Below are 18,414 nucleotides of genomic sequence, written 5' to 3' on the forward strand. Positions count from 1 at the left end.
AAACACATCTAGCAATAAAAAAGTGCACAATCCTGAAGGTTCCATGGAACCAACCAGTCCTGATCTAGGGGAGAACTCATCTTCTGCTGCTTCTGTATTCCCCTTAACCCAAATTTTAACAAGAAGCTCATAGTTTCTGGAAGTAAACACTTTATGAATTTTATTTACATTATCTATGCATTATGCATGACTTAGTAATGAGAACAATACAGGAATCTGATTCTTTGGCCAATGTGAATGAGATTCTGGCACATTCTGGGTCATTCTATTCTTTTTTAAAAGTTAAAAGATAACCCAAAATTCCTCTTCCTGACATAGCAGTCACAAGAATAAAATTGCCTATAAACAGTAAGCATTTCATAAACATAGTATTCAACATTTACAGTCTGTTATTTCAAGGACACATTAGATATATGACAAACTACAGAACCTATTTGAAAATTATTGTAGATCTACATTTAGTAAAAAAATAAACAGTTTGCATCATCATGAAGATCATTGCAAAAATTTACCTGAGGCTGTTACTTTGCTAGGCCTTGGAGGAGGGAGGTTCTGTTCTCGTGAAGCTTGTCCACTTTGCGAGTTCTTGTCCCACAGGTTCACATTCTTATAATTGTAACTACTGGGGTCTCCCCATGCTGAGGTGCCATCATCAATATCCATTTTACGACTAATTGACTGGGGGGATGGTTCTTCCCAGCCACTGGGTTCTTCATCCTTTGAGACAGTTGACTGTGGCCCACTGTTCCAGTTAGAATTGGGTAGCCTTCCATTACCTGGAGGCTGTGGTGCTGGAGGTGGTGGTGGGTCCCAGGAACTGGGCACCTCTGACTGCTGATGGTGCTGTTGTGTATTATTCCAGGAACTGGGTTGTCTACCAGTATCATTCCACGATGGAGTTCTTTTACTATTATCCCACCCTGATTTAGAAGAATTTGAATTTGCATTATTACCCCAAGTGCCAATCTCATTCTGGCCACCTTCACACCAACCTATTGACTTGTTTCCTGAAGTTTCCCAATTGCCATTTTTTGTTTGGTCAACTTCTTCTCCCCAGCCATTCTTCCCAGAAGACCATCCCTGATTAGGTGGGCGCCCATTCCATCCTGGGTCTTTGTTGGAATTTTCATTCCAAGATGCTGTGACTTTTTCATCTGGTTTTCCTCCTCCCCAATTAGAACAATTGTTCTTGTAATCATTCCATCCTCCAGTGTTTTTGGGCTCCTTCCATTCTGTTGGAGTTGAAAGCTCACCCCATCCAGACTTGATTGGATTGCTTTGGCTGGGTGCATCTCCCCAGCCCCCTGAGTTCTTTGTCTGTATGGCAGAACTCTCCCACCCCTCAGTACCTTTATCAGACTTTCCTTCAGTTCTTGGCATCTCTTCTATGTCCCAAACAGTATCTTGCTTAATTTGAGTTTGACCCCAACCAGTATTTGAAAGCACTCGGGGGTCTAAATCAGTCCTGCTTAATAAAGTTTGCAAAACTGCCTGACAATCAGGATGTGTAGGCCTGTATGATCGGCGTCCAGAATTGTGACTATCACTGCTTCCTGCTTTATGGTTGCTTCCAGTGCTTTGACCTCCAATCTCACTTCCTGCAGAACTAGAAGATCTTCCCCAACAGGGAGCCTGGGAATTACCTTGGTTTTCAGGAAGCGGGTGGCCCCTTTGATTGTCCCATGCTCCAGTGCTAGAATTTGGTTGGTTTGGACCATTCCATTCACCAATCTTCAGTTCATCAGACCCAGACGGCTGTTTCCATTCTCCCTGAGACATCCCTGATGTCATTTTGTTCCCTTCATTCCATTTACTTTCACCAGAGTGTTGAGGGCCAGCGGTCCAAGACCCATCACCCGTAGATCTATTACTATTATCCCAAGATTCATTTCTTGACCCATTCGATTTTTGAACAGAAGCTCCCTTCCATAAGTCTTCCCTATCCTTCCCATTGTTCCCATGATTTCCAGAATTACTTTGATTAGAAGCACTCTCCATTCCAGAAGGCCCCCTAGCTGTACCCCAAGACCCAATATTCCCAGTTTTTCTCTCTCCAGTGCTTTGTGAAGGGGTATCAGTGCTCCTGGAGGGGTTCCCAAAGCCCATTTCAAAGGACATTCCCTTATTCTCTCCTGGGTTTGGTGAAGTTAAGTTCAAGGATATAGCATTTCCATTTTTTGGTCCATCAGTGTTGTGGATTTGAGCATGTTCTCTGCCAGAGACAAAATTAACACCCGCATTTTCCATCTTTGACTGCTGTTCCCTAGAAGTCTGACCTGTTGAATTAATCTGTGCATTTGAACCACCATTATCAGTTTCTGAAGTCCCTTTCCTTGAATTGCCCTCCTGAATTAGTGCTGGCCAAGCAGATGGGTTGCTATTTGGGTTAAAGTTGCTGAAGCCAGGATTGGGGCCAATTCTATCCTGTCCACTCAAGTTTCTCCAGCTTGCTAGACTACCATTATTCTCTGCTGAAGGACTGGAAGATTGAACAGGTTTAGCTTTGGGGTCGGATTTCCAGGCCCCAAGATTACATTCATTACCAGAGCTTCCAGACTGGCACTGGTTTCCTTTTCCTTTGTTGCTACTGGTGCTTCCCAGCAGAGCGCTCTTCTCTGAGCTGGAGTTTGAGGCACTGTTGTTGTCTGTGGAGTTTTCGGAAGAAGACTCAGTATCTTTGCTAGCAATACAAGGCCACTCTTCCATGTCAGACCCATCTACAATCACCTTGTCCCAGACGTGAGTAGGGTTGACATTGGTGCTGTTGGAGGACACTCCAGGACCCCAAGTGGAATTTGCATAATTTGAAGCAGCAGCACCTCCAGTTGTTGAATCTAAAAAGGCAACAGACCAAATTATTTATAAATTCATGTAAGATCTGGCAAATTTGGTGAAACTTTAAATTTTCACAATCTTGTGAAAGATATTCTTTGCTGCATATACTTCCTAGTTGGTTGGATGTAGACTATAGTACGTGGGTTTGCAAGTTAAAGTCTCCAGATAAGAGATCCTAATCTGCACTGAATAGTTTGAGTGTTGGAGTAAAATTAGTACTGGTTGTACTTGTATTATACTGCTCACAATATGCCAAAATGATTGGATACTGTAAAAGAATTCTGCATGTAGTGTAGGCACCGCTACAACTAGTAATCTAGTCTACACTTCTCTATATTGCTAGAATGTGAAAGCCCAAATTAACTAAATCCACAATGGGTGCAGTGGAGGACAGTATCTTTGGGCTCATGTGGTGATAAACATGGCATGTTAGGTTGTTTTATTTATCGACCAGAAGCCACGGATGGCAACTAACCAAAGAGAGAAGCAACTTAGAACTAAGGAGAAATTTCCTGACAGTTAGAACAATTAATCAGTGGAACAACCTGCCTCCAGAAGCTGTGAATACTCCAACACTGGAAGTTTCTAAGAAGAGACTGGACAGCCATTTCTCTGAAATGGTATAGGGTTTCCTGCTTGAGCAGGGGGTTGGTCTAGATGACCTCCAAGGTCCCTTCCAACTTTATTATTATTATTAATTATTTATTATTATTATTATTATTATTATTATTATTATTATTATTATTATTATTATTATTATTATACAAAATATTAAAGATTGAGAATAGGATTATAAAAGAAGAGAATAATAAAGAGGATGATTGGAATGGTGTATTCTTGTGGACATGAATATCTGGAGGGAAGTAAAGATGCAAATTAATTATAAACAAACAATGTAAAGTGGTTTTCATGAAGTATGAAACAGTGCTATCTATATTGGTTCTTGTAGACATTTATGAAATTAGGTATCTATAAATTAGTAATATTATATTCCAATGAATTATGGTAACAAAAGAACCAGGTAAACCAAGTTTTTGGTAAAATTATGCAATTTGATGAATGATCATGACCCAAGGAGAAAAAAAAATTCTGCTAAGCTAGACAATTTAAATAGATGAGAAGGAATGAAGAGAGTGTACAAGTTACTGGAAAGAATGAGAATAATTGTTTTAAAAATATTTAATTTGAGTGTACAATTTAAGCATAAATTTATACATACTCATTTTATTTTTATTTTTTTATTTTTAATTCCATTTATATCCCGCCCTTCTCCGAAGACTCAGGGCGGCTTACAAGCTTAGCAGTAGCCTTCATTCTATGTATATGCCTGCTTATTAGAGCTTTCACACACACCCCAAGCGGCATTATTACAAAGTCAGCTTAATTGCCCCCAACAATCTGGGTCCTCATGATGGATGAATATAAATTTAAAAGTATGATTGATTTAAATTGTGCTGAAAACTGAGAATTAGTGAAGGATAAAATAGTGATGAGAGCTTCTGAATATGGGACAGAGTTTTTTTTACTAATGCCAAGAATGGGGTTGGGAACAAAATCAACATGGAGGAAAATGCTGGGAGAAAAACAGCAATGAAAGTAAAAAAAGGCACAAAAAACAATATATGAGACCTCTATGAGAATTAGAACAGTGGTCCACAACCATTCCACCTTAGTGGCCTGGCCAGGTGCAGCCGGGGAGGGTGGCACAAGGGGAGACAGGTGTGTGAGTTGTAGACACATGCGGGAGCACAGCTCATTGGTGCAAGCAGTGGGCACGGGCGCCCTTCACTTGTGTGAATGGAGCTTCGCATGTTGAGTGGAGGGCACTTGCACTCATGCGCAAAGATCCACTCACATGAATGCCGTCCACTCACACAAGAGGAACTCATGCACAAATGCAAGAACCCACTGCTTGCACGAATGAAACATTGCACATGCACTTGTCCATCGCTCACACAGCTTGGTTTTGAACAAGCCATGGCCTGGGGGTTGACGACCCCTGAATTAGAAGATAAGTTAATCTTCCATCAGAATGAAAAAGAGACATAATTATAGAAAGAGGATGTGGAAAGCTGCTTGAAACAGTCAATTACAGAATTCCACAGAAATAGGAGATGGAATATTAATATGATTAATGAAAAAGTATGCTTAGTCGAATGAGGAAGGTGAAATAGACTTAGATGGGGGAAATGTAGATAAGATAATCATTGCTGCAATACCAAGACTGAGAGAAAGTAATTGTATAAGATTTAGACAAAGAAAAAGAGTGTTGCAAGGAATATAAAGAGAACATTGCAGTGCAATGTTTATGGAAAGATTTAAAAACTGTTTGGAAAATGAAGCTAAAAAAAAGAGCCTCCAACAAAATGAACGGAATTAAAAATAAAATTCATGAAATTATTTGGAAGGAAGCTGCAGTGAGAGAATGGTAGAATGCTATACAGGTAGTCCTTGAGTTACAACTAGTCACATGACCCTGATTTACGGACCTTTTGCCAAAACTCGGCATTTACTTTGTTTCTTGCAAAACGCTCCATAGCAAACAATGAGTTTGCTTAATGATCGTGGATATGTTTAATGACTATGGTGATTTGTTGAACAGCAGCTGCAAAAAAGGTCGTAAAATCAAGTCAGCCGTATGGATGACCTACTTTTAACAATCAAAACCTATGACCATACTGGAAAGGCTCCATTATAGTTGTAAGTTGAAAACTACCTGTAAAATTAGTGTCCAAGAACAAATTGATGAAAAGGAAATAATCTCACTTGTGAGAATGTTGAAAAATAATAAGGCTGCAGACATTAATTGTTCAAAATTCTGAAATGTGCATATGGTCTCTTATGCAGTGGATGTATAACCTACAACCAAAAGAAAAAAGTAAGGTACCAGGCTAGAAAGTGGGAGTTCACATCCCGTGTTAGCCATGAAAGTTGGCTGAGTGACTTTTGGCCAGTCACTCTTAATCAATCAATCAATCAATCAATCAATCAATCAATCAATCAACAGAATAGAGCTGAAAGTGATCTTGGAGGTCTTTTAGTCTAATTCCCTGCTCAAGGAGGAGGCCATATATCATTTAAGACAGAAAGCTGTACAGTCTTTTCTTAAAAATCTCCAGTGATGAAGCATCCACAACTTCTGAAGGCAAGTTGTTCCATTGGTTAATTCCACTGGTTAATCTCAGCCCAACTCACCACAGAGAGTTGTAGTTATGAGGGAAAATAGGAGAATGGTATGTTGAGTATATTCGCTCCCTCGTGTTAAATAATAAAAGGAGGGATATAAATAAATAAAATAAAAATGAATAAGAAATGCATGCTTCTGTTCATTTTCTTATCTGGAGATCAGTACTACGTGAGAGAAACCTAAGTTGAATGCAATGAGAATAAAGTATTTAAAAATGTGATTAAACAAGATATTCCCAAGTCCTGTTTTGAAAATAACTAGAAAAAAAAGATCTGTTCAATGCTTATTTAACAGTTCCAACTGGCCCAAGAATGGTTGGTTCTTGCCTTGTCAGCTTCAGCCCTTATAACAGTTGGAAAATATGAGTTTGAAGATAGAACCATACTGCCTAAGGGTTTCTTTTGAGAAAGCAGATCACTTACAGCATGAGAACTGGCTACTAATATTTTCCATGCTTGATTCTGGAATAATACCTAGCCTGGAAATGATCAAAGTGCTAAGAAGGAAATTCAACATTCCACTGGAGAAAAGCAATCAAGAATACAACATATCTTACTTACCATAAGGAAGAAAATTTCTATTTTATTTTTATTGGATTAAATCTGTGAAAGCGAACAGGTGAATGGAAGACCACAATATCTATGGACTACTCAAACTCTCATTGCCTGGCTGTTTGTACCCTTTAATTAATCCAAATGATGCATCAGAGCACATCAATTTTTGAATCAAGGTATCTTAAATCCACTAACTTAAAGTTGCATGAAAAATCTGGGAGCCATTACTCCTTTTGAATTGGAATTTCAAAGACCTTCAGACCACTTTTATTTACAAAGTTTTGGCTGCAGTGTCCCTGCAGTCATGTGATTGTGATTTCTGACATTCCCTGCCAGCTTCCCAGAAGCACAGTCTATGGGACAGCTTGCAGGAAATCAGAATACACACCTGCACCCATTGCTTTTTTGCCTCTGTGGCCATTCTGTTTATCTGTTTGCATAGATAAATACTGACATTATTGGCAATGATACAATGCGTGTTGTTTGTACAGTATAGTATTCTTGAAATATCTCTGCTGGACTACATCTGAAAAGGCATTTTCAGAATACCTAGACCAGAATAGCACCTGTTACTGAATGCCCAAGCCTTGTAAATGGCTTTTCTTAATCTTAACACAGGGGTCTTCAAATTTGGTCCTTTTATGACTTGTGGACTTTAGCTCCCAGAATTCCTCAGCCAGGCACACTGGCTGAGGAATTCTGGGAGCTAAAGTCCACAAGTCATGAAAGGGCCACATTTGAAGACCCCTGTCTTAACAGCTTAAAGAGCAATGACAACATCAGGCTTAACCCTAGGTTATAAATAAAATTCAACTATTTTATATATAAAGGCTTTCTTACTTGGCAAATGCCATGTAAGAGCAATCAGCAAAACAGATAATCCAAATATCAACCAAGTCTAGGAAGCTGTCTAGTAGTGAAGAAACTCTTAGTAGAAATTGTCATAAGACCTTCATAAGTGCCATTACTGTTAGCTCCAGGGAGCTTCTGTTCTTGTTGGAGTATGGCTAGCCATAATCCAATTTAGCTTTTCTTCTCAGATTTCCACTGCCAGGCATAGAACTCGCTTCTTTCTTCCTTAGATGCCTGCATGCTTCACAAACTAGGTGGAAGAAGACCTTGGTCAATGAACTGTTATTTTGGATGGGAATGATAAGAGCTGTTGTCTCAATGTCTTTGCTGACTCCTGGTACCATATACACTTTGCTTAGACCGGCAGCAAAGAGTTGGCATTTTGATAAAGCTCTTTCCTGCTTCTCTTCTTCATCCATAGAAGATTCTTAAGACAAGGTCATGATACTAATAACTGGGAAAGAAATGGATGGCACTGTAGAGAATGGTAACAAGCTCCTTCTGAAATGGATTCCCAGTTGTACTTCCATATGCTAAAAAGACTCACTACAGTTTGTTGAAATTGGTGAGCAATGAAGAAGAGTGTGGAATGGAGCTTGGAATAAATATTTGATGCTGAGGCAGATATGGTTTGATACTGCAAAACAGTGTGCTATCAGTTCTGATAAAACTGGCAAAGTGGAGTTACCAGTGTCACTTTAGACCCGCTTCTCCTCAGACCTGGTCAGAGAGCTTTGAAGATTTTTTATATTTGTAAGCATGGTATTCAGCTGATTGATCAGACAATCCTAAGACTTCAAGCTTTGTATTAGAAACGTTGAAAAGACTGAGCAGGATTTTAACTTTATAGTTACAGTAGGCTTCAGCCCCCCCAGTTAGTACTCAAGGGCAGCAGATTATCTAAATCATGGCTTTCTGGATCATTGGGTCTGCTGTGTATGAAGTAGTAAAGACCTATTGTCAAAAAAATTATTGGAGATAACAAGAATCTTTTTGTGATAAGCTTGACTTTTGAATACCTGGCAATGCAGGCAATATGAGCAAAAAAGGCAGCAAAGAGTGTTGTTTAGCTGTGGTTAGTTTATTCAGATCTCACACCTATAAAAGTGAAACATCAATGGAGAAACTTTGAGAGAAAATAAGCTTTGGCACACAGAAGAGAACAAAGAGGATTGATATTTTTAGTTACCATTTTGATGCATTGTTGTTTCTTTGTTATTGTTTATATTACTGTTCTATTATTTTACTTCTGTTTACACTTTTTTTCACTTTTCTTCATTTTTCTTATTGTAAGTCGGGGGTCCCCAACCCCAGGCTATGCAAGTGGCGGGAGAGCGCACATGCAAAGTTCCATTTCTGTGAAGGGCTTGCCGCCGCTCACATGGAACCATTCCCTCTCCCACCCACCAGTCCGCAAAGCTGGAAAGGTTGGGGACCATTGTTGTAAGCTGCCCTATAGAAAGATAGGCAGCAGACAAATCTAACTAATACATAAATAAATAAAAATTGTTACACAATCTATCAATATAAATGAGCATGAAGAACTATATGTATTCAGCTTGTTCACTAAAAATACAGATAGCCAAACATAATTCTTAGCATACTATTTAGCATACTATCAAAATAACTCGTGGGGAAATAGTGTGCATGTGGGATGTGTACTCTTAATACTGTGTCTTTATGCATGCAGTAATCACTCAAAATACCCCACTGGGAACCTCTACATCACCCTGTTAATATAACACAAATTAGAGTCCAGAGGTCAGTATATAGTAAAACCAGCCTTTTGTAGAACTCATTCTAGATACATTATCATAATGCTTTAAGAAGTTTGGATACCCAAAGATTTAAAACTCAATGGCTTCTGTGCATACTCTCTGGGTACAAGATGTTGATGCCGAAAGGAGTAGAACCAAGGATATACTGGATTGTTAAGTTGCTACCACTTTGTGTTTAACGCCAGGAAGCCTTTGCTCCTTTAAGCAACTTGCTATAGCTATGACAAATTGCAGCGTACAAGCTATTAGTGTCTGCCTAATCTGTCAAGATAGAAATTCCAGGTCATTGAACTATGGTCTGAATTGAACTGCTTTATATTTAAACTTCCTACTACCTTTTCCAATGTTCATGCTGTAATAAATTGTTATTTTAATAACAGTTTAAGCTGTTATAATATTTATATGCTATCAATGCTGCCACCAAACTAAAGAAGATGCATTCCCCTTTGTTAGGCCTTTATAGTAATCCAAACTAGAGAGGGCTATGTTTGGCTCAAACAGCTAACACAACTTAAGTCTATATTCCAACATGGGTTTGTCAAAAACAGATCATGCCAGACAAACCTTATTGCATTCTTTTGACCAAGTGACAAAATTAGTGGATCAGAGGAATTACCGTATATACTTGAGTATAAGCCGAATTTTTCAGCCCACTTTTTGGGCTGAAAAATTCCACTTCGGCTTATACTCCAGTCAACAAAAAAAAACTTACCGAGGACTTGTGCGCGGCCGAGGCTTTGGTGCTTCCGGGATTGCGCGCACCTCTCCCAAGCAGCCGCCGTCCGGAGACCTGCCGAAGTTTGGGGAGGTTTGGGGAGGTGCGCGCGCACCTCCCCAAACCTCCCCAAACGTCGGCAGGTCTCCGGATCTCCGTGCCTTGCCTGCCTGCTTCTTTCCGCTGCGGAAAGAAGCAGGCAGGCAGGTCACGGAGATCCGGAGACCTGCTGACGTTTGGGGAGGTTTGGGCACCTCCCCAAACGTCGGCAGGTCTCCGGATCTCCGTGCCTTGCCTGCCTGCTTCTTTCCGCAGCGGAAAGAAGCAGGCAGGCAAGGCACGGAGATCCCGAGACCTGCCGACGTTTGGGGAGGTTTGGGGAGGAGATCCGGAGACCTGCTGACGTTTGGGGAGGTTTGGGCACCTCCCCAAACCTCCCCAAACGTCGGCAGGTCTCCGGATCTCCGTGCCTTGCCTGCCTGCTTCTTTCCGCAGCGGAAAGAAGCAGGCAGGCAAGGCACGGAGATCCCGAGACCTGCCGACGTTTGGGGAGGTTTGGGGAGGAGATCCGGAGACCTGCTGACGTTTGGGGAGGTTTGGGCACCTCCCCAAACCTCCCCAAACGTCGGCAGGTCTCCGGATCTCCGTGCCTTGCCTGCCTGCTTCTTTCCGCTGCGGAACGAAGCAGCCTGAACGAAGCAGGCTGCTTCTTTCCACTGCGGAAAGAAGCAGCCTTCTTTCCGCAGCGGAAAGAAGCAGCCTGCCTGCTTCTTTCCGCTGCGGAACGAAGCAGCCTGCCTGCTTCTTTCCGCTGCGGAACGAAGCAGCCTGAACGAAGCAGGCTGCTTCTTTCCACTGCGGAAAGAAGCAGCCTTCTTTCCGCAGCGGAAAGAAGCAGCCTGCCTGCTTCTTTCCGCTGCGGAACGAAGCAGCCTGAACGAAGCAGGCTGCTTCTTTCCGCTGCGGAAAGAAGCAGCCTTCTTTCCGCAGCGGAACGAAGCAGCCTGCCTGCTTCTTTCCGCTGCGGAACGAAGCAGCCTGCCTGCTTCTTTCCGCTGCGGAACGAAGCAGCCTTCTTTCCGCAGCGGAAAGAAGCAGCCTGCCTGCTTCTTTCTGCTGCGGAACGAAGCAGCCTGAACGAAGCAGGCTGCTTCTTTCTGCTGCGGAACGAAGCAGCCTGAACGAAGCAGGCTGCTTCTTTCTGCTGCGGAACGAAGCAGCCTGCCTGCTTCTTTCCGCTGCGGAACGAAGCAGCCGGCGGCGGAGGCTTGCAGAACGGCGGATCGGCTTATACTCAAGTCACCAACTTTTTCCAGTTTTTGGGGGTGAAATTGGGGGTCTCGGCTTATACTCGAGTCGGCTTATACTCAAGTATATACGGTACTTGGACTTCAGTAAGGCATTTGATAAAGTAGATCACAACCTACTACTTGATAAGATAGAAAAATGTGGGTGATCACCACCAGGTGGATTCGTAGCTGGCTGACTGGCCGTACTCAGCGTGTGGTCCTCAATGGAAATGCATCTACATGGAGGGAAGTGTGTAGTGGGGTGCCCCAGGGCTCTGTTCTGGGCCCAGTGCTCTTCAACATCTTCAACAACGATTTAGATGAGGGGATAAATGGGGAACTCATCAAATTTGCAGATGACACCAAGCTGGCAGGAATATCCAACAATCTAGAAGACAGGCTTAAGATACAGGAGGATCTGGACAGACTTGAACACTGGGCGCTATCTAACAAAATGAAATTCAATGGGGAAAAAAAGTAAGGTTCTACATTTAGGCAAGAAAAACTAAATGTACAGGTATAGTATAGGTGGTACCATGGCTCAATAGTAGTAGATCTCGGAGTCCTAGTGGACAATCACTTAAATATGGGCCAGCAGTGTGCTGCAGCTGCCAAAAAAGCCAACACAGTGCTAGTCTGCATTAACAGAGGAATAGAATCAAGATCACATGAAGTATTAATACCACTTTACAATGCCTTGGTAAGGCCACACTTAGAATACTGAATCCAGTTTGGTCACCACAATGTAAAAAAGATGTTGAGACTCTAGAAAGAGTACAGAGAAGAGCAACAAAGATGATTAGGGGACTGAAGACTAAAACATATAAGGAATGGCTGCTGGAATTGTGTATGTCTAGTTTAATGAAGAGAAGGATGAGGGGTGACATGATATCAGTGTTCCAGTATCTCAGGGGCTGCCACAAAGAAGAGGGAGTCAAGCTATTCTACAAAGTGCCCAAAGGCAGGACAAGAAGTAACTGATGGAAACTAATCAAGGAGAGAAGCAACCTAGAACTAAGGAGAAACTTCCTGACAGTTAGAACAATTAACCAGTGGAACAACCTGCCTCCAGAAGCTGTGAATGCTCCAACACTGGAAGTTTTGAAGAAGAGACTGGACAGCCATTTGTCTGAAATGGTCTAGGATTTCCTGCCTGAGCAGGGGGTTGGACTAGATGACCTCCAAGGTCCCTTCCAACCTCCTTCTCCTGCTCATTATTATTATGCTCTCCCTTCTGAATTTATCTTTTGGATTGGTCAGAATGATTGAAAATTAAATAATTTTCACTGGAAATGTATTTCATTTTACAGGCTGTTTTGAGATCATTCCCCAGTTTAACACAGATCACTTTCCAGTGTTTCTACATGTAAAATCATTTATTGTATGTATCTCACATGCTAGTAAAAATATGAAATCCAAAACTGAATAATACATTGAACAAGAACTGACAGAAATACAAATCTGACCCAGAAGCACAGGCATCCAAGGTTACATTGCTAACTTCTGATGGATAATGGAAAAGATGAGGGAGTTTTTACAACTTTAAAAACAAGAAATCATATGACATATCACAGAGTTTCAAAAAGATGGCATTCTTTGCTTTCTTGATTATACTAGAGTTACTGACTATGTGGACTAGGGCCTACCCTTTAAACTACTGTATGACCTACCCTTTTAAAACAAGAAAATGCCAGGTTACTCAGCTACCTGTTGTATGTTGACCAAGGAAACAACAGTTAGAACAGAATATGAAACAATTCAATGGTTCAAAATTAGGAGAGAAGTTGCCAAGGTTAATTTATATGCAAAATATATCACCTTGACAGCTGAAATCAAGGAAAACCTAAGGAATCCCTTATGGGAGGTGAAAGAAGATACTACAGCAGTAGTATACTATTGCTCAACATTAACAGAAAGCAAGTTTTAAATAATAGGCAACGCCAACCCAAACAAATACATGAAGGTGAAGTATAATAGATTATTTTCCCGTGTAAAGAAATTCATGACTGAAGCTATAAAACATAATATATAGGTATGAAAATGGGACCCTAAGAATGGCTGAACAAAGAAAAATTGATGCCTTTGAATTTCAATGTTGGGAGAAAATTGATGTGTACACCATGAATTATAAGAAAAGCAGCAGTGACAGTGGCAACTGGCGGCAGTGGCCTGATTGGTGCGAAGAGCCACATGGCTTCTTGTTGCTAGCAGCAGCGATGGCACAACGAGCCACGCAGCCTCCTGCTGCAAGTGGCAGCAGCGGTGCCATGCACCACATGGCGTGCAGCTGCAAGTGGCTGCAGAAGAACTCAAGCAGCAATGAGACACGTATCAGGATGTGGGAAGCCTGGCTGCAACGGTCCTAAGAGGGTGTGGGGCCCGTGGGCTGCTCCACCCCTGCCCTAGCTTGATTTTTACATGTGCGCCTCGCCTCAAAAGTAGGGCTTATTTGGGGAGCAGGGCTCATATTAGGCACATGCATAAAAATCAAGCTAGGTCTTATTTTTGGGATAGGTCTTATTTTCGGGAAAACATGGTAGTTTGAACACATGAGAAGGCAAGAATCATTGGAGAAGATTCTGATGCTTAAAAATAATGAAAGGCAATTAAAGATAAAGGCTGACAAAAGATAAAGTGATTAGATGCTATCAATAGCACAACCAGGAATTTATAAGAATTAAATGCAGTTTCTCACAAATAGTCCTAGAGAAATTACGGTAAGTCTTTTAGGTCTCACAAGTTGGGTCTGAATGTTTTTACATTTACACAGTTAATACTGTTATGTGACCCTGAAGCAAAGTAACTCACACACTTACCTTTACAAGAGTGACATGCAAAATGAAGCAGGTACATATATAAAACTTAGCTAACTATCTTAACTTCACAGCAATAATTAAAAAACAACAAGCAACTATAACTTAGATGCAGGTTAATTCAGCTTCAATCTATCGTATTCCATCTTAACAGAGGAATAGAATCAAGACCACGTGAAGTGTTAATACCACTTTACAATGCCTTGGTAAGGCCACACTTGGAATACTGCATCCAGTTTTGGTCACCACAATGTAAAAAAGATGTTTAGACTCTAGAAAGAGCGCAGAGAAGAGCAACAAAGATGATTAGGGGACTGGAGGGTAAAACATATAAGGAACGGTTGCTGGAATTGGGTATGTTTAGTTTAATGAAGAGAAGGATGAGAGGTGACATGATAGCAGTGTTCCAATATATCTCAGGGGCTGCCATAAAGAAGAAGGAGTCAAGCTATTCTCCAAAGTGCCTGAAGGCAGGACAAGAAGCAACGGATAGAGACTAATCAAAGAGAGAAGCAACCTAGAACTAAGGAGAAATTTCTTGACAGTTAAAACAATTAATCAGTGGAACAATATGCCTCCAGAAGCTATGAATGTTCCAACACTGGAAGTTTTTAAGAAGAGACTGGACAGCCATTTGTCTGAAATGACATAGGGTTTCCTGCCAGAACAGGGGGTTGGACTAGATGACCTCCAAGGTCCCTTCTAACTTTTTTATTATTACTATTATTATTATCTGGACATGTTCAGTGCTTATTTCTTCTCAATACTCACATCATCCAATCTGGCCTAGCTATCAGCAATAAAGACTAGTCCTCACAGCTGTGCTGGCTAGGTTGGAAAGATTTGGAGGAAAAAATGTCCAATCACATTTATTTTATTTATTTGATTTCCAATCACGTTGCAAAACAACTTAAATACAATGCCAGACACTCCGTATGAGAGGTCTTGAAAAAGAAACATTTTGTTTCATGCTGGAAACAAAAATGTTTTTGTTTTGACTTAAAAACAATGACAGCATTATAAATTCTAGTGACTGTGCTGTTTCAAAATGCAAGTTCATTTCATAATTGAATGTTCAATTTCATTATGGTTGTTTCTCCTGCTAGAAACAAGTCTCTTTTGGGCAGTGGATAGCTTTAATGTGTTCATTAGTCCTGGTAACAACCTGATCTAGTATCAGGTTATTTTGGAATTCATATGGACTAATTTTCACATTTTCAGGTTCAGAAGATTTTAAATCTCTGGCCTAAAATTAGAATAATTTGAAATTAGGATGTTTTGCATTTCTCTCTAAGGAAATATGCTGGAAAAATATAATCTGTTTTTATAAAAAACTACTTACCTAGTATTATGGGAATAATTAAAATAAACTTTCTAAAAATATTTATTGCAATATTTGATTTGTATCCCACCTTATTCCCAATTACTGTGATTCTCTTTCAAATGTTGCCACAAAGTTTTCAGAATATAAATGAGTAAATAAAAAATCAATTTCTAAATTCAAAATACAAAAATATATGACATAGCACAGATAGCAAAATAATAAAGCAGAATGCTAATGGTTTCATACCAGTTGCAGTTCCACTGTCACATGGCAGTAGCACTCCTGTTACTGGTTGTGCGTTGTTTGGATTTGCTCCAGGTGCTAGAGAGGAAGTAGGCCCTACTCCACTCCCAAGGAGCATACAAGATGGCGGAGGGGGCTGCCCACGTTTCAATAACACTTTGTGGTCCTGCTGGCAACGAAATCGCGGCGGCACCTCCCGAGGCATGTAGCGGGCAGCGCTTGGCGGTTGACCATTCGGCACTGCCACCCTTTTGGCATTATTGCCACCATTTATAGGTGGCGATGGAGAGCTGCCAATTGGGCTGGCGGTCACTGGTTGGCTTAAACTTGTTTTTGTCGCTTCGGGCACTATAATGAAAAAATATTGGTAGAATTTAGCATTGTTTGCAAATTTTAACCGTGTCATAAAATCACAATAAATAAGATCTATTGAAATATTTCTAACTTTAAGCATGAAGAAAATTAAGAATCACTATGACATGAATTCACAAAGAAAAAAAAAATCAAAATTGGAGAACTTTGCCAAGAATCCACTAAAAGCTTTTGTCCACAGGCTATAGTTACAAGATGATATTCTCCACCAGAGGGGGAAAAAAGTAAATATTTCCCCTGTTCAGTCTGACTTTAGGGGCAGTACTCAGCTCAGTTTCTTAGCGAAGAGAACCAGCATTGTCCGAAGAGGCTTCCATGGTCACATGGTCACCACGACTATACACAGAATGCTATTACTTTCCCACTAAAGTGGTACCTATTTATCTAGTTGCATTTGCATGCTTTTGAACGGTTAGGTTGGAGCAAGAACGGGAGCTCACCCCGTCACAGATACTTGGGTCTCAAACTTCCAACCTTCTAGTCGAGTACTAGAATATTAATTCACAGTATTCCATTATTGGAGAAAATTCAAAGAAAAAAATAAATTTAGGAATATCACCTTGAGCATTCAGCATCAATAAATAAGTTTTTGTGCTAAAGTAACTAAGCTAAAAGTTAGCAGATTGCATGTTAGTATAAACCATGTTTCCCCGAAAATAAGCCTCACCCTGAAAAAAAGATCTACCCTATTTTTGAGGGTGGACCTCATATAAGCCCTACTTAAAAATAAGCCCTAATTAGGACCCCACTCACTTTGTCCCACCTTGCTTGCTGCAATGGGGCCAGAGGCCATGAGGCGCATTGCACCACTGCAGCACAACAAGGCAAGGCAGGTGGGGGAGGGGGGTGGTGCTTTCAACTTCTCGAGAAAAAAAAATCTTGCGAGAAGTTGGAAGGTCTGACTAAACTTTTTTTAGTCTCACAAAATCAGTTTCCCTGCAGCAGGAGAGAAACATGCCAGAGCTGGAAAGCAGGTTAGTGAAGAAATTTCAGGAAGAGGGAGATGCTGAGTGGTGGTGCTCCAAGCTCTACAGCAGAGCTGGGAGAAGCGGCAGGAAACGGGGCTGCCATTTCCAGAAGGGAGACGTGGGGCAATGCAGGGCAGCAAGCAAGTGCTCTTCTCTGCTCTGCATCGCTACGCAGACCCACTCTGCTCCCCGTTCTCTCCAGTGGCGGCGATGGAGGGTTGATGGAGGTGGCGGGGGAGGCTTGTGCCACCCAGTTATGGCGCAAGCTATGGGAGAGTTGGTGAAGGAGGCTGCTGCTGCTGCCGGGCAGGTGATCTGTGGGGCAAAGTGCAAAGAAAGCCTCTCCAGTGGCTCACAGCAGCAGCGGAGCCTTTCGCCATCACTTACCACTGGCTCTGAAACGGTGGACCGGGCCTACCTCGCCCATCCTCCATAGCATGGTAGTCCGGCTTGGGAGAGGAGTGAAAGGGAAGGTCGCCGAGCAAGGAATGGCCTGGCTGGGGGGTGGCTGAAGGAAGCGGGTGCAGGGTGTCTGGGGCAGCTCCACCCCCTCCTCCACTTGCCTCATTGTGCCGGCAGAGGCGCAATGTGCCATGCGGCCTCCTGCAGTGAATGGCCACAGCAGAAGTGGGCTGGCAGCCACACGGGCTCCTGCTGGACAGGGCTGTTGGTGCCACTGCCGCGAGGCAAGGCAACTGTCACAAAAAATATAAGACACTTCCCAAAAATTAGACCTAATACTTCTTTTGGAAGCAAAAATAGTACAAGACCAGGTCTTACTTTCAGGGAAACATGGTATGTGTGCACATATGAATGAGAAGAATGCAAACTGAAATCCAAATGTTAAAGCCTTAGCAGCATAGGAAAATCAAGGAAACAAATGCACGTGGAGCTTCATTAATTGGGTATGGGGACTGGGGATTCCTCAATTAAGGAAAATTTAGGTATTAAAAAATTGGGATACAGAATCTAAATAAGCAAAATTCCCAAACTGATTTATGAATTAATATGTTAAAGTGGTATCTGTTAATTTTTTGAAGCTTTTCCCCCCAGAATGCAAAACTGAAAGGCTAAATGTCTTTTTCCCAAGTAAGCATCACTGAAACATCCATCCAGAAACAAATCTATAAATATGAACAAATTTGTTTTTAAAAAATAATGAAAGCAAATAAGCAATTATTACAACCGCTAGATCTAAAATAACAGAAAAACTTTGATTTTTATTGTTTTTCATTTCAGATAGTATTTAAAAAATGTTTATTCTATCAGTATTTGTCAGGACCAAGAACAAAGAATGACATGTGGAGTTATTTCTGAATAGTTTTATTTACTGTCCTTCATCTGTAGACAAAAACTTGACAGACTAAAGCAATCGTCTGCATAATTATAGATATACTGTGGGAACTGCTAAGGAGGAGCAGTTTTAAACCCTCTTCTTGCCGATCAAATTTTCCAAGCTCTGCTGCCTCTTTGCCCTCTGGAAA

The 18,414-nt window shown here is 41.3% G+C and overlaps 1 protein-coding gene across 23 annotated transcripts in view; it reads right to left on the reverse strand.

The window, feature by feature from the left end:
* Positions 1–18,414, reverse strand: part of TNRC6B (trinucleotide repeat containing adaptor 6B) — a 123,138-nt gene that overhangs the window by 41,956 nt on the left and 62,768 nt on the right. For 20 of the 23 annotated variants that reach the window (XM_083365767.1, XM_083365763.1, XM_083365760.1 and 17 more), the window contains 2 exons: positions 15,594–15,938; positions 513–2,834 (listed from right to left, as the gene is read on the reverse strand). In XM_083365767.1, the coding sequence (XP_083221893.1) occupies positions 513–2,834; positions 15,594–15,938 (2,667 nt within the window). The remainder of the gene's footprint in view (positions 1–512; positions 2,835–15,593; positions 15,939–18,414) is intronic. The other 3 variants (XM_083365772.1, XM_083365771.1, XM_083365773.1) reach the window with 1 other exon arrangement.

The sequence above is a fragment of the Vipera ursinii genome (assembly GCF_947247035.1).
Source record: "Vipera ursinii genome assembly, chromosome: 6".
Lineage (NCBI taxonomy): Eukaryota > Metazoa > Chordata > Lepidosauria > Squamata > Viperidae > Vipera > Vipera ursinii.